Raw genomic sequence first — 14423 nt, forward strand, 5'->3', positions numbered from 1 at the left:
CCTGCTGCCAGCCAGATTCCTGAATGGCATTGGGAGCAAACTCTTGACAGCTAAAAATTGCCCATTCTGTGCATCCAACACTTACCCTGCTGGCACAGAGGCAGTGACGAGAAGAAGGAAAATGCAGAGGGTGAGAAGATGGCATGGGGGTGAGAAAGGGACAAGACACTGGAGCTAGAAAATGAAAAGCTTAGACAGGTAAAAATAAGCACCAGTGTTGCACTGCTAAACCTGGGCGTAGACACAAAGTGAGAGTGGAAGGGCAGGGACAGAGAAGCTGAGCTCAGTAACAGGGAAGGGCAAGGAAAACATGGTTTACAGAACACTTCTCCCCAAAGGCTTAATGAAATCCAAAAATCCTCATTCTCACCATTAGTCTATAGTCAAACAAATATTGATGAAAACCATGGGCAAAGCCTTTTCTCTGTCTAACACTGGTCAATATAAAGGATGATACCCTCTATTAGTACAGGTGGATGAGGTCTTTGTGGGGGATCTCTCCAGCCGCAATCTAGTTAATTGCTGGAGCATTTGCGTATTTCCAATAGCTTTCCCTGGAGACTCACATTTCCATTGTTGTTTAAAAAGTAAATTATGGTGGAAAATTGCACACAGAAGACTGTTTAAAAAATATTACTGACAAGATGAAGCATTTGTACATCAGGAAATGTCAGAATTAAATTTTATTTTTTGATCTTAACTGGGCCACTCAGCATTTGCAGTGTGCTATAGTATTCAATTGCATGATCACATACTAGTTTTCCCTGGGGATTCTTATCACAGTCTATTCAAAGGATAGACAATTGCTCAGGAAAAGTAATCCCTGTGAAGTAAAGATTGCTTAATGCTGCTGAAGATGGATTCTGTGCAGTACAGGAAGCAAGGGATTACAAAAAACTCCACCATCCCATTTCCTAATTTGTGAGTGTTTAACTTCAGAGCCATAAAGTGTTTACAAGATGCTTTAGGAAGTTATTTTTTTTCCCTGTCACTTCCACAAAGTTCAAGGGTGATGTTTCATATATTATTTAAACTTTATTTTTGAGTGCTAATCACTAACCCTATTTCATTTTCTGCGTCTAATTATTCTTTCTTGACCTATTAGTATTCATAATCAATGACTGTGAAAAGTCATAACTGATTAGAGCCACAGATCAGCCAATGAAAAAATTAATTATTTTCCTGTAAATAATATCTGCAGAATTTGAATTCTGTGCAGTAAATATGGTCTTCACACTTGCAGTGATAAAGGGAAGAAAATATTGGTGTATTCCTTCAACAAACAATGTTTACCCTGTGTATGAAATGAGTTTAGCATTTCATGAGAAATTAGTATGTTATTCTCTCATCAAAAGTTGCACCTTATGCGTACTTGCAATGGATTTACTTAAGGCTGCATGAGTCATCAAGAAATTGACATTTTTTCATTTCTGAGCATCTAGTATTGCAACACCCCAGTATTCTTAAAACACAGCTTCACCAATGTATCAATATTGTAAAAAGCATGTGGGAACATTTCTGCCTTCTCATCTACATTCAGTGAGTGGATATACCCTGTAGCCAACTGAAGGAGCAAAGGGAGTTTTGGGTTATTTCAAAGGTCACAAGAAGAGGTGAACTGCACCTCCCCTGATTCATTCAGGCACCTTCTCTCTCATTATCTGCCCTTCTTGCTTTCAGACACTCCATCCAAACACTTACCAGTGCAGGGAGCATCAGAACTGTCCGAAGCAGATCGATAATAACGGTCCTGACACACACAGTCACTGGAACCTGGCAGTGGAGTGTGGCTGTGGGCAGGGCATAGATGGCAGGAGTCATCTCCCACAGATACTTTAAAGAAACCAAGGGGACAGGCTAAGAGGAGGAAAATGAGAGAGGCAAAAGCAGGAAACTCATTAATTCAGACTCCAGAAACAATGCAATCTTATTTACATTTAACTCATGCTGCTGCTGTAGGGACAAGTTATTACATAGAGTAGCTACTGATGGTTTTGTTGCTTTATGGAGCATGTGTTGTTAAAGCTGCAATTTCAAACCAGTTTATTTTATTCTGTGCAATCAGTGCTTAAATTGATTCACTGGCAGATGAGAGAGAACCAGTCCAGAGACAGCGCTGGCCATCTCAAATAATTGTCTTCTCATTACTCACTCAAAGAGCTTTAGCATTTGAGAAGCCAAAGGGCATAGTCATGTGATCTGCCTGGAAATAGGCGTAACAGTTACAAGTATTATCCACACCCCCTTCTCCCCACCCAACATATCCACAGAAATGTTTTGGTTCGGTTTGGTTTGGTTTGGTTTGGTTTGGTTTGGTTTGTTTTTTTATGCTGCCTTCAACAGTTTCACTGCTTGAAGTAATATAAAGTACCTACCATGGCTGATTTTGCATCAAAATTAGGAGCAGGCACTCAGATCAGCAGTCCTAGTGTTTACCTGTAGGTCTGGAAAGTTCGCAATAATAGACAAAAGCCTCTTAATTTAGACAGATTTAATCTGCAAATGCATGGGAACATGCCTATGCAAAAAGCTGAAACAAGGATGGAAATCCATCCTACAGGGAAAGCAAATGAAAAAATAACTTATGAACAACATGGGAGTATGACACGTTCTAGGTTTGGCAAAGACGCTATGCTGAATTATGTAACAGAAGGTGCTTGGATCTTACATTGAAGTGCTAGGATAAAGCTTTTGCAATTTTTATGTAAGTTTCATGTAAGTTTTCTAAAGCTGATTTTCTATATAAATAGATACAGCTCTTAGATTTTATAGACTAACAAACGCAGGTGAAAGTTCATTTGTGGACTGACATTGGTTAGTTAACTTCACAGTAAAGAGCATTTCCAGGGAATGGGAAACTTTCAAACAGACCCCAGATGAGCATTTGATATCAAAAGACACAAGGGACACACTCAAGAGAACTGTCCTACTGACTACCATAAGCAGAACAATCCAAAGCACTGTGGATAGCAAAAAGTTATATAAAAAATGTGTAAAAGAATATGGTATACAGAAGTTAATATGAAATTAGGGTACCTAATGAATGTTCCAAAATAAAACACCACACCAGAAGTTGCAGAATTAGCCCATTGGGTTATTTCTTACTGTACTTACAGGCTTCCACCTCCAATAATATTTATTTGGAAATGTTTCTAACACACATAGGTGCTGAGTAGCCATAGATGCATCTTTCTTAACAAATAAACAATTCAGCAAAACAGAGTAGCTTGCTTGTGTAACCTTCTTCTAATGTGTTCAATTCCCTTTGCTTTGGGTTTTCAAAGCCCATTGTAGAATTTTTGATGTATATTGTAGGACTGCAGGGATGCAAACCTTAACAAAGCTTAACAGGTTACAGCTGCAGTCCAGACATAACAGCCAATAATATCTGTGGAGTCCCACCAGCTTTACGCCTGTTATATTACTTCATCTTCTCTGTCAGAAGTCTTCTCGGCCGCGGAGTAACCTCCACATGTACTGTGGTGCGAGTGGTAAGTCCTGGAACAGGTCAGACCATAAAAGGGACTTCAGTAACTCTGAATGACTGCTGTTAGATAGGAGAACACCAATTCTTCCCAGCACTCGGAAAATTACAACATTCATAGTGTGATACACTGCCATATGGAAAGGAAGAAGGAAGAAGAGATTGTAATTTTGCATATGATGGGTGATGATAAGAAAAGAGCAACTGGCTTTGCCTTCAGACCTTTACCCAGCAGAAAGTCAAATTATTCTAATATGGAAAGGTCTGTCCCTGTGTTCCCCTGGACAAAAAAATAAGATTTTGTCCACTTTATGAATTATATCCCTTTCATAGAATCGTAGAATCACTTTGGTTGGAAAAGACCTTTGAGATCATCAAGTCCAACCTTTAACCTAACCCTGACATCCCACCACTAAACCATGTCCCTAAGCACCTCATCTATCCTTCTTTTAAATACCGCCAGGGATGAGGACTCTACCACCTCCCTGGGCAGCCCATTCCAGAGCCTGACAACCCTTTCGGTGAAGAAGTTTTTCCTAATGTCTAGCCTAAACCTGCCCTGGCGCAGCTTCAAACCGTTCCCCCTCGTCCTATCATCTGTTACCAGGGAGAAGAGGCCGACCCCCACCTCACTACAGCCTCCTTTCCGGTAGTTGTAGAGGGCGATCAGGTCTCCCCTTAGCCTCCTCTTCTCCAGACTAAATAACCCCAGTTCCCTCAGCTGCTCCTCGTATGACTTGTGTTCCAGACCCCTCACCAGCTTGGTTGCTCTCCTCTGGACATGTTCCAGCAACGCAACATCTTTCTTGTAGTGAGGGGCCCAAAACTGAACACAGTATTCAAGGTGCGGCCTCACCAGCACCGAGTACAGGGGCACTATCACTTCCCTACTCCTACTGGTCCTACTTTCATTCAGTTTGAGGCTCAGCTAACAGCCACAGATGTAGAATAAAATTTTCACATTTTTTGGCAAACACACCTGTACTGAAACTGTGAGTATAATGAATGGGAATTTCTTACCCAACTCACTGCATAGTTATTCGACCAAAATTTACCACTTTCAGGGATCTTCCTTCAATTATTTCACATTTGAGAATACTGAACTGAATGTGAACATCTTTATTTTCTTACAAGTCATTTTATCTCATCCATTTTTTCTTGTATCAAACCCCTTCCCAGGCCTTTGTCAAGGCTTAGAACTAATGGCACATTCATTCCACTTGTCAAGGTAGACCCTTGAGAACTGTTCTTTTTCTTCATTCAATACTAGAGCCTGACATGAAGTGGGACAATGACCTTGCTGCTACTCGCAATAGTGAAAATGAACAGATAATGATAATGCCTGCTAAAAGGAAATCTGTAGAGAATACAGACTTTTCCCTTACAGTGCAAAAATATATTTACCCTACAAGGGTAGTGCTAAGAGAATTCAGGTAGATTAATTTCTAGTCCAATTGCAAATCATATGGAAAGGTAGACAAAGCTGTGAATGAAGAAGAATTTGTCTGGTATTTAGTAAATAAAATTTATTTTTAAATAGACATAGTTGTATTAAAAATAAACATTTATTTTTACATGGCACTTTGAAGTCTACAGGAAACTTGCTCTTGAGCCTGTGGTGCAGGGCTGAGGTCTGCAGGGATGGCACACTGTTGATGAGTTAGACAAAGGTATTAAGCAGAAGTGCAACACTGTAGGTTTTACGTAATGGAATGAATATGCCTGTACCATTACCACCTCAGTAAAGAAAGCCAGTTTATTTAAGGCAGAGCAAGTCTATTGCTTAAAAGGCCATGCAAGATTTCATTCATGCTGTGGACAGTCACTCCACGTGACCAGAAGCGTTCAACAGCTGCTTATAAAAACCAACAACCAACCAACCAATGCAGCAAGAATACAAATCTTTGTATAGGGACATAGTGTCTGCTAATGGATAACAAAGTTATCTACTCATACCACAGATATAGTACAGTACTACAGAGACAACACTTTGGAAAAGGTACTCCTAACAAATAGAGATCAAATACTTACAGCTATTCTTTCATATTTGCCTCACAAAATCTAATTTCTTCCTCCATGAACCATGCCTGCCATTATATACCTGCACCATATGCAAAAGCAGGTTACCACTGTCTCCCCTAGCACTGCCCAGTGTGCTATGCTTTTCATGCTGTCACACTTAGGTGGTTTATTGCTATCTATTCTCTCTCCTACTCGTTGAGGCAGCATCTATTCTTGAATGTAATGCCAGAACTGTAAAACTCAGTGAATGAAGATTGTTTATTTATGCTGAAGAGAAGTGTCACCATGAAAACAGGTTACTTACCAGTAAATAACAGGTTTAAATAAGAAGAATGCTTCCACCAACTAAAGCAGCAGGCTTCTAAGAAAAACTTCCAGCACAAGCAGCAGACAAAAAAAAAAAGACTAACCAGGCCTGTTTCTGAAGTGATTTTGAGATACAGTGTCCATTGAGAGCAAAGTAGCAGACTTAACGTAAACATATCTGCCCCCCTCCCAATGTCTCCAAGTCCAATACTCCCTGGTCCTGTATTTATTTGCAGAGTGTGAAGCAGCCACACAGGCTCATTTATAAGCACTCCACTACAGCTGAGTAAACTGGACAAATAAAATTCCACTGGAGCTGTTTCACCAACAAAACAAATTTCGGTAATATTTCTCTGTCCTCACATGCTCACTCCCTTCTGGGAGATGTGGAATTTCTGCCATTTTGGCTGTCATGTTCCTCATCTGTGATCTAAAGAAACAGATGAAGGAGGGGTATATTAAGATGTATAATTTTTACAAGATGACTCAAGCACAAAAAAACCACCCACGGTGATAGCTAATTGCTTTTCTGTGCAAAAAACCCAACCCTAAAATGTTGCTACCACGTCACAGAGAAAAGGGAGCTATGAAGGCTCCCTGTAAGAAAAATATCAAGAGCTGACTAGTATAACAGCACATGGCTATCCCCACTTAGGAGCACAGCCAAGTGCCATTCTCAGTAGACCACGAACATCTCTGGCATGTGACATTCAGTCCCTACTCCATGCAGATACCCACAATATGTAGCTGAATCCCATCCCCAGTCAATACAATCAGTGGAACCTAATTCAGCTCACTCTAAAGCAAAGACCCAGGGAGCAATTCAGTCGCCCATACATTTGAGAGGCCCCTGGTATCCATTCGCTCTGTCATCCAGATGCATTCCAGTAGGTGCCGGGTCTGCTACAGTTCCTGTGTCCTATCTGCTAGCCCTGAGTAGACGTCTCGGCTGCGCCAGGGTGTCTCTGATGGCCTTAGATGCTTACATGTGAAAAACTGAGTGGGGATGAGAGCTGACAGCTCTCAGCAGCCTCACGTTTGGAGGCGCTGATCCCCAAGAGAGTCTTCAACCACCCTGGTATCTGCTGGAGGAGCAACACAGCAGGGCATAAGCAATCCTGGAAGTTCCTGGAAAGCATCAGTGACTACTTCCTGACCCAAGCCATAGAGGAGGCAATGAAGGGAGGTGCCCTGCTGGAGGTGCTCATGCTCACAAACAAGGAAGGGCTCACTCACTGGTGACGCGAAGGCTGGCGGAAGCCTTGGCTGCCGTGGCCATGGGATGGTGGAGTTTAAGATCCTGAGAGGAGTGAGCAGTGCAAAAAGCAAGCTCACAACACTGGACTTTGGGAGAGCATATGTGACCCCTTTGGGGATCTGCCTGGGGGAGTCCCATGGGGTAAGGCCCTGAAGGGAAGAGTAGACCTCAAAGAGCTAGTTAGTGCGCAAGGATTGCCTCCTTCAGGTGCAAAAGCGGTCCATACTAACAGGCAGGACTTCAGGCAAAATATGCCAAGGGGCCTGCATGTTTCAACAACGGGCTCCTAGCTAAACTCAGACATAAAAAGGAAGCATATAGAAGGTGGAAGCAGGGACACATAACCTGGGAGGAACATAGAGGCACTGTCCCAGGATGCACAGCATGGTTAGGAAAGCCAAAGCCTACCTGGAATCCCACCTGGCAAGAGATGTCAAAAGCAAGAAGGACTTCTCTAAGTACATTAAGTGGCTAAGGAAGACTAGAGAAAATGTGGGTCCACTGCTGGGTGGCACAGGGGACCTGGTGGCACAGGACATCCTCTTCACATCAGTCTTTACTAGTGGCCTTTCGGTCCCGGAGACCAGGGGGAAGTCTGGAGCAAGGAAGACCATCCTCCTGGTAGAGATCAGGTGCGACAATGTTTAGGCAAACTGGACGTACAAAATCCCATAGGCCCTGATAGGATGTACCTATGAGGCAGCTGGCTGATGTCATTCTAAGGCATACATTTGAGAGGCCCCTGTTATCCATTCGCTCTGTCATCCAGATGCATTCCAGTAGGTGCCAGGTCCTATGTCATATCTGCTAGCCCTGAGTAGACGTCTCGGCTGCGCCAGGGTGTCTCTGGTGGCCTTAGATGCTTACATGTGAAAAACTGAATGGAGCTGAGAGCTGACAGCTCTCAGCAGCCTCACGTTTGGAGGCTGCTTGACAAGGGGAAGTGCAACGTCCTGCACCTGGGGAGGAATAATCCCATGAACCAGTACATGCTCTGCACTGATCAGCTGGAAAGCAGCTTTTCAGAAAGTGTCCTGGAGGTCCTGGTGGACACCAAGTTGAACAGGAGCCAGCAATGCGTCCTTGCCTCAAAGAAGGCTAATGGAATCCTGAGCTGCATTAGGAGGAGTGTTGCCAGCAGGTTGTGGGACATGATCCTTCCCCTCTACTCAGCTCTGGTGAGGCCACACCTGGAGTCCCATGTCCAGTTCTGGGATTCCCAGACATGGACATGCTGGAGAGAATCCAGCAAAGGGCCACAAATATGATTAAGGGACTGGAGCATCTGTCATAGGAGGAGAATCTGAGAGAGCTGGGACTGTTCAGACTGGAGAAGAGAATGCTTGCAGGGATCTTATCAATGTGCACAAATACTTGAAGGGAGGATGCAAAGAGGGTAGAGACAGGCTCTTTTCAGTGGTGCCCAGTGCCAGGCCCAGGGGCAATGGGCACAAACTGAAACACAGGAGGTTCCTTCTGAACACAAGGAAACACTTTTTACCATGAAGGTGGCTGAGCACTGGAGCAGGTTACCCGGAGGGGTTGTAGAGTCTCCCTTCTTGGAGAAATTCAAAAGCAACCTGGACATAGTCCTGTGCAACCTGCTTAGGTGACCCTGCATGGGCAGGGGGGCATTGGGAAGATGTCCTCCAGAGATCTCTTCCAAGCTCAGCCATTCTGTGATTTCCCTTAGACGTACACAAATTAATATGGATAGATCACTGTGGTCTTGGCTGCCCCACTGCCATATCTTTCACCACATACATGACTGTGGGTATACAGGAAACAATGAATGTGAAGTTCTTGACACTAGGCTACATCTTATTTCAGATGTTTAGAAGTTAAATGAGAATAGGGTTGGCAAGTTCCCTTTGAGGGAGGAACCTGAGAAAAGAATTTAAAGATGACAGAGAAAAGCGTAAAGAAAAGCAATAAGGAAGACACTCACCTACCCGGTTCAACTCAGATGACAGAAAAGGCATCTGAAGAACTATGAAGTGGAATCCACAGCAACTTAGGAGGAAAGATCTCTCTGCAACGATTATTCTTGTGGTGTTTACTGAAAAGAATTAATGACTACATAAACCTGTAATCTCACACTGGTATTTCCAGGAGGGATGGCAAATACAGAGAAAGGATCTTGCTTTGAAACTCTCATTCTGCCCCTGGGTGTTTCTACTTCCAGAAGAAAAACAGCAAAATGAAATCATTCAGCATACCACAAGCAAAGCTGATTTGTAGTGATTAAAAACAATTCACATCTCCCCCACTTTCCTAATGAGAAGGTAGTTGCAAAAAAAAAAAAAAAAAAAAAAAAAGACTATGACCAGAAATTCATAGCTACTTATATTTTACATTGGCAATTTTGGCCATTAAGCCTGGAATGACTACTGCAGCTATCACACACCTTCTGCTCTCACCTAAACCCTAACGCCTGCCTCTGCATGCAGTCAGGGAGCTACTTAAATTCACAAGCACCTTTATCCCTTTCCAAAATTGCCTAATATATGCTAGCTCACTGCGCTCAGGACTTTAGCCTCCAGATGGCAACAACAATTGTTCCCATGACATGGAGCTTTTCCTGGCATTGCCTCAGCCCAGTCACTCTGTAAATAGTATATCAAAGGTCAGGTCAGGAGGAAAGAGAAAAAAAATCCCCTGGCAATCTAAATAGGCAAAAGCCACTTCCTTTTATTCCAGCAGTTACAGTGAGCCTAGGGCTGTCTTTCCACACACAGACAGAATCCATCTCTCATTTGTTTCTGAAGGATCCCTTTTTTCACACCATGAGATTTTTCAGTTTTCATGTATCTTACATTCCCTTCTTAATGTAAATCATGGCATCGTGCTCACTTGCTGTGGTCCTACAATCTCTGCAGACTATTGTGCTCACTGGGGACAGTCATAACAAATACCCAAGCTGAAGCAAGCCCACCATCACTAGGACTAGCATGTTTTGCTTTAGTGAACATTATCATTTCAGGACCATCCCAGAGAAAGCCTGAACAAGACCAGCTTCTCCTGAAGCACCTCTACTATGTGCCTGCAGAACAACTTCACGCAAAACACCAACACCAGTTAAGCCACAGGCCTTGTCACTGGGCATAGGGTGACTTGATCATCCCCCAGGCACCAGTACTTCCCAGGAAAAAAGACTTAGCTCTCATTGGTTCACAATATCCAATGCAAGGACAGAGGGTTGCAGAGCTAGCACCTCGGGGGGCAGAGCAAGCTGCCACTTGCCATCAAGTCAAGGTTACTATAAAAGGAGAAGGCAGAGTTCAGAGTGCGCAAGTGCTTTTCTCTCAGCTTGTCTCGGTCTTTTTTCGTATTTTGGCACAGTGTCAGAATGCCACAACAGTTCAGCTGGGCACAGCTCACCTCAGAGACAGTGACCCAATTTTCCTCAGCTCCATCCTACAATACTCATCCCCGTGTTGTCTGTATTTGCCTGACTGCTCACTGGGGACAAGTTCCACCCGGGAGGTCAGAGGAGCAGTTTCTGACAGACCTCTAACAATAAAAAAATACCAAAACCAGCACAGAAAAGTGCTGGAATTGTGGGGGGTGGGGTGGTGGTGGTGAAGAAAATGAAAATGGGGAGAGGACACAGCAAGAACCAAAGACGTTAAGAGAGAGAAAGAGGCACTGAAAAGCTCACTTAGACAACAAGGGCAGAGAGGAAATATTCTGAGAGCAAAAAAAAAAATACAGAAAGGGGAGAGGGACCAAGAAGGGCAGTCAGAAATTTCAACAGAGCTTTATGTACCCCACAAGTGTTTTTAGGGAATATGATACTGGTGACACACTGACTTTGTGTACCCAGATATGATCTGGAACTGAGCTGGGACATAGGAAGACATTTAGAAGAGCATAAAATTGCTCTCTTCTTGACTGAGACAAGTGATCTGTTTCTTAATGGGCGTTGGGCTTCCAGGTGTACTGTGGGGCAGCAAGAATGAATACTAGATGTGAGTATTGAAAACAAACAAAGCATCAAAGCTGACACTGGAGTAAAACTGGGAGGGATGAATGGACATAGTTGAATTTGAGGCCTCGGAAAAACTGGATGTGAAGAGCTACAGAGGGCCTCAAATGAGAATGACTCTAGGCAAAGCAGAATCAGCATGAGTTTAAAAGAGAAGATAACTGGTATAAGCCATGCCACTTGCTTTAACTAGATAATGGAGGCACTGCTAGAATAAGCCCTGAACTGAATCATCTGAAAAGAGGGATGGAGTTTGGCAGTTGCAGAGGACAGGATGATGGAAAGGATTTAATAACTGATAATATTGTAAAATACAACTTAGACATTACTCTCTTATAATGCCAGAAAGATGGCATAATTAGCATGCAGAAGACACCCTACAAAAGAAAAATCTAAGTAACTTTTAGATAAAACACTCCCTTTTTTTCCCCCAGAAATAAGTCTATGACTAGCTTATGGGGATAGGAAGTAATTTCCCACTGGGGCAGGCTATTCCACAGTGACTGTTACTGTGTATCTTGCATCCTGTTTTGAATAAAGTGGGATTAGCCAGAGTTAGCAGCAAGGCATGATGAAGCGATAGGGCCCTAGATTAACCTAGAGCTCTATAGTTTCCACAACTGTTGAGGTGGGGAAGAGAGAGCGGAAAATGAAAGAAATGTAAGGAAAGAAAAGTGTGGCTTTGGGGTTTTTTAAATAGAAAAGGAGAGCATCAAATCAACTGAGAGAAAATAAATGAAGTGACTGTTTCTGCTGTACTGTTGATAGGAGATAAGTTGAGTAAGGGATTTTTAAGTAAAAGAGGTGGAGCTGAAGCAATTATTAGCTACTTATATATTGGGAACACTGCCAGGGCTGTGTGAAGAAAAAAAGGCAAAACAAGAGAGGAAATATTTGGGCAACTACTGGATATAGGAAAAGCAGCAAACTACTTGAAAAGCACCAAAATATATGTGTGTGTAGCAGAGAAGGCTGGAGAAGCTGATGAAAGGAGCAATATGTAAAAAAAAAAAAAAAAAGGTAATCTAGCACAAGGCACCGAAAATTATTATCAACTGTGAGTTTACCTCGAAGTTAAAGTTCTTACTCAGGAGAGGCTAAGACACTGGGTTTTTTAATTTTAAAGATGAGAAGGCTGGGGTGGGGAGGAACTTACAGCTGGCATCGGCCACCTAATGGTAGGATATAAAGAAGGTGTAGGCATAGAGTGGTAGAACAAGACAAGAGGCACAAGTTGTAATGATCTCTTATTGCATCTTAGTACAATCTCCTTCTATATAGGAAAAAGAAATTTCACCATGGGTGTCATCAAACATTGGAACAGTTGCCTGGGGACATTGTGGATTCTTCATTTTTAGGAATGAAAACTAGACTAGAATAGGCCTTGAGTGACCTAACCCAATTTGGTCCTGCTTTGAGCATGGGGTTGAAGCCAGATGACTTCCACAGGTCCCTGCAATGTAAATTATACTATGGTTTTAAAGGAAGCATCTTTTAAGCGCTTAAAATTAGAGAAGAGTGTACTGTGGATTTTTTTTTTTCGCTAATAGTATACACATATCTTTAGCAGACTACTGAAGCTTATGCTGTAACAAAAATGTTAACATTTCCTTAGCCTCACACACTGAAAAAAATTTATCCAGGCTGGTTAGGAAGGGCATCTTTTAATAGCACAAAAATAATCATGTAATATTCTTCCCAAATGAGCCCTCAAACAGCTGTGTGCACAGTTACTAGCTCCTACAGTTATCAGTAATACAGATGTGATTCATTCTGCAATGAGAAGGGACTACATATGGCCACAGCACCTGGGCAGTTTTATGGAATCCTATTCTCAGTCTGACTTCTTCGTACACCCTTGCATTCTACAGAAGAAGAGTCAATTACAGCTACTGCAGAAGACAGGCAGACCTTTTTTTTCCTTGTGACCTTTCACAAACATCCAGGGAAAGAAGAGAGGAGAAGAAGCTGTGTGGTGGGTTAACCTTGGCAAAAAGCCAAATACCCACCCAGCTGCTCTCTCACTCCCCCTCCTCAGCAAGACGTAGAGAGAAAATAGGATGAGAAAGCTCACGGGTAGAGATAAAGACAGGGAGATTGTTTACCAATTACTATCACAGGCAAAACAGACTTGGCTTGGGGAAAATTAATTTAATCTACTGCTGATCAAAACAGATTTGGGTAATGAGAAAACAAAACCACACATTAAAACAACACCTTTCTTTTTCCCTCTCCCAAAGTTCAAATTAACTCTTTTTCACTCCAAAGTCTTCTACTCCACCCAAGCATCACAGAGCAGGATATGGGGCATGGTTTCTCTCTGTCACTCCTTCCTTCTCACACTTTTCCCCTGCCCCAGTGTGGGCTCTATATGAGCCACAGTTCCTTCAGGAAATATTCATCTGCTCTGGCATGGGATCCTCCACAGGCTGCAGTGCAGATATCTGCTTTGGCATGGGCTCTTCCACAAGCTGCAGAGAATATCTGCTCCAGCATCTGGAGTACCTCCCCTCCTCCTTCTCTGACCTTGATGTTCCCTCTGCTGTTTCTCAATCTTCTTGTTTCCTCTTCCTCTCTCTGGCCCCTTTGTAAATATGCTTGTACAAGGTGCCACACATGTGGCTAATGGTCTGCCCTGTGGTGAGTCCGTTGCAGAGCTGTCTGGAAGAAGCTATGTCTGGCATGGGACAGCCCCTGCCCTCTTGCCGCAGAGGCCACCCCATCAGCCTCCACCACTACTAGAACCTTGCCATTTAAACCCAATGCACTACAATAGCCAACAAGAGGATCAGCAGTCCAACAATGGAACTTCAACAAGGATGTAAAGACCTGCCCCCAGTCTCATGACTGAAATAGCTCCTTCCACTCTATAGAATCATAGAATCATAGAATGTTTTGGGTTGGAAGGGACCCCTAGAGGTCATCTAGTCCAACCCCCCTGCAGGAGCAGGGACACCGCTAACTAGATCAGGCTGCTCAGAGCCCCGTCCAACTTGGTCTTGAATGTTTCCAGGGATGGGGCCTCCACCACCTCTCTGGGCAACCTGTTCCAGTGTTTCACCACCCTCATTGTAAAGAACTTCTTCCTTATATCTAGTCTAAACCTATCCTGGTTTAGTTTAAAACCATTACCCCTTGTCTTGTCACTGCTGGCCCTACTAAAAAGATTTTCCCCTTCTTTCCTATAGGCCCCCTTTAGGTACTGAAAGGCCATAATCAGGTCTCCCCGCAGCCTTCTTTTCTCCAGGCTGAACAAGCCCAACTCCCTCAGCCTGTCCTCATAGCAGAGGTGCTCCAGCCCTCGGATCATTTTTGTAGCCCTCCTCTGGACCCGCTCCAACACTTCCATGTCCTTCTTGTGCTGA

At 43.2% G+C, this 14423-nt stretch overlaps 1 protein-coding gene across 1 annotated transcript in view; it reads right to left on the minus strand.

The window, feature by feature from the left end:
- The window catches only part of EPHB6 (EPH receptor B6), an 87272-nt gene that overhangs the window by 26065 nt on the left and 46784 nt on the right, over nt 1–14423 (minus strand). Inside the window, exon 7 of the mRNA XM_035894622.1 lies at nt 1702–1857. Coding sequence (XP_035750515.1) covers nt 1702–1857 — 156 coding nt within the window. The remainder of the gene's footprint in view (nt 1–1701; nt 1858–14423) is intronic.

This window comes from Egretta garzetta, unplaced genomic scaffold (assembly GCF_000687185.1).
Source record: "Egretta garzetta isolate BGI_Z169 unplaced genomic scaffold, ASM68718v1 scaffold85, whole genome shotgun sequence".
NCBI classification, from domain to species: Eukaryota; Metazoa; Chordata; class Aves; order Pelecaniformes; family Ardeidae; genus Egretta; species Egretta garzetta.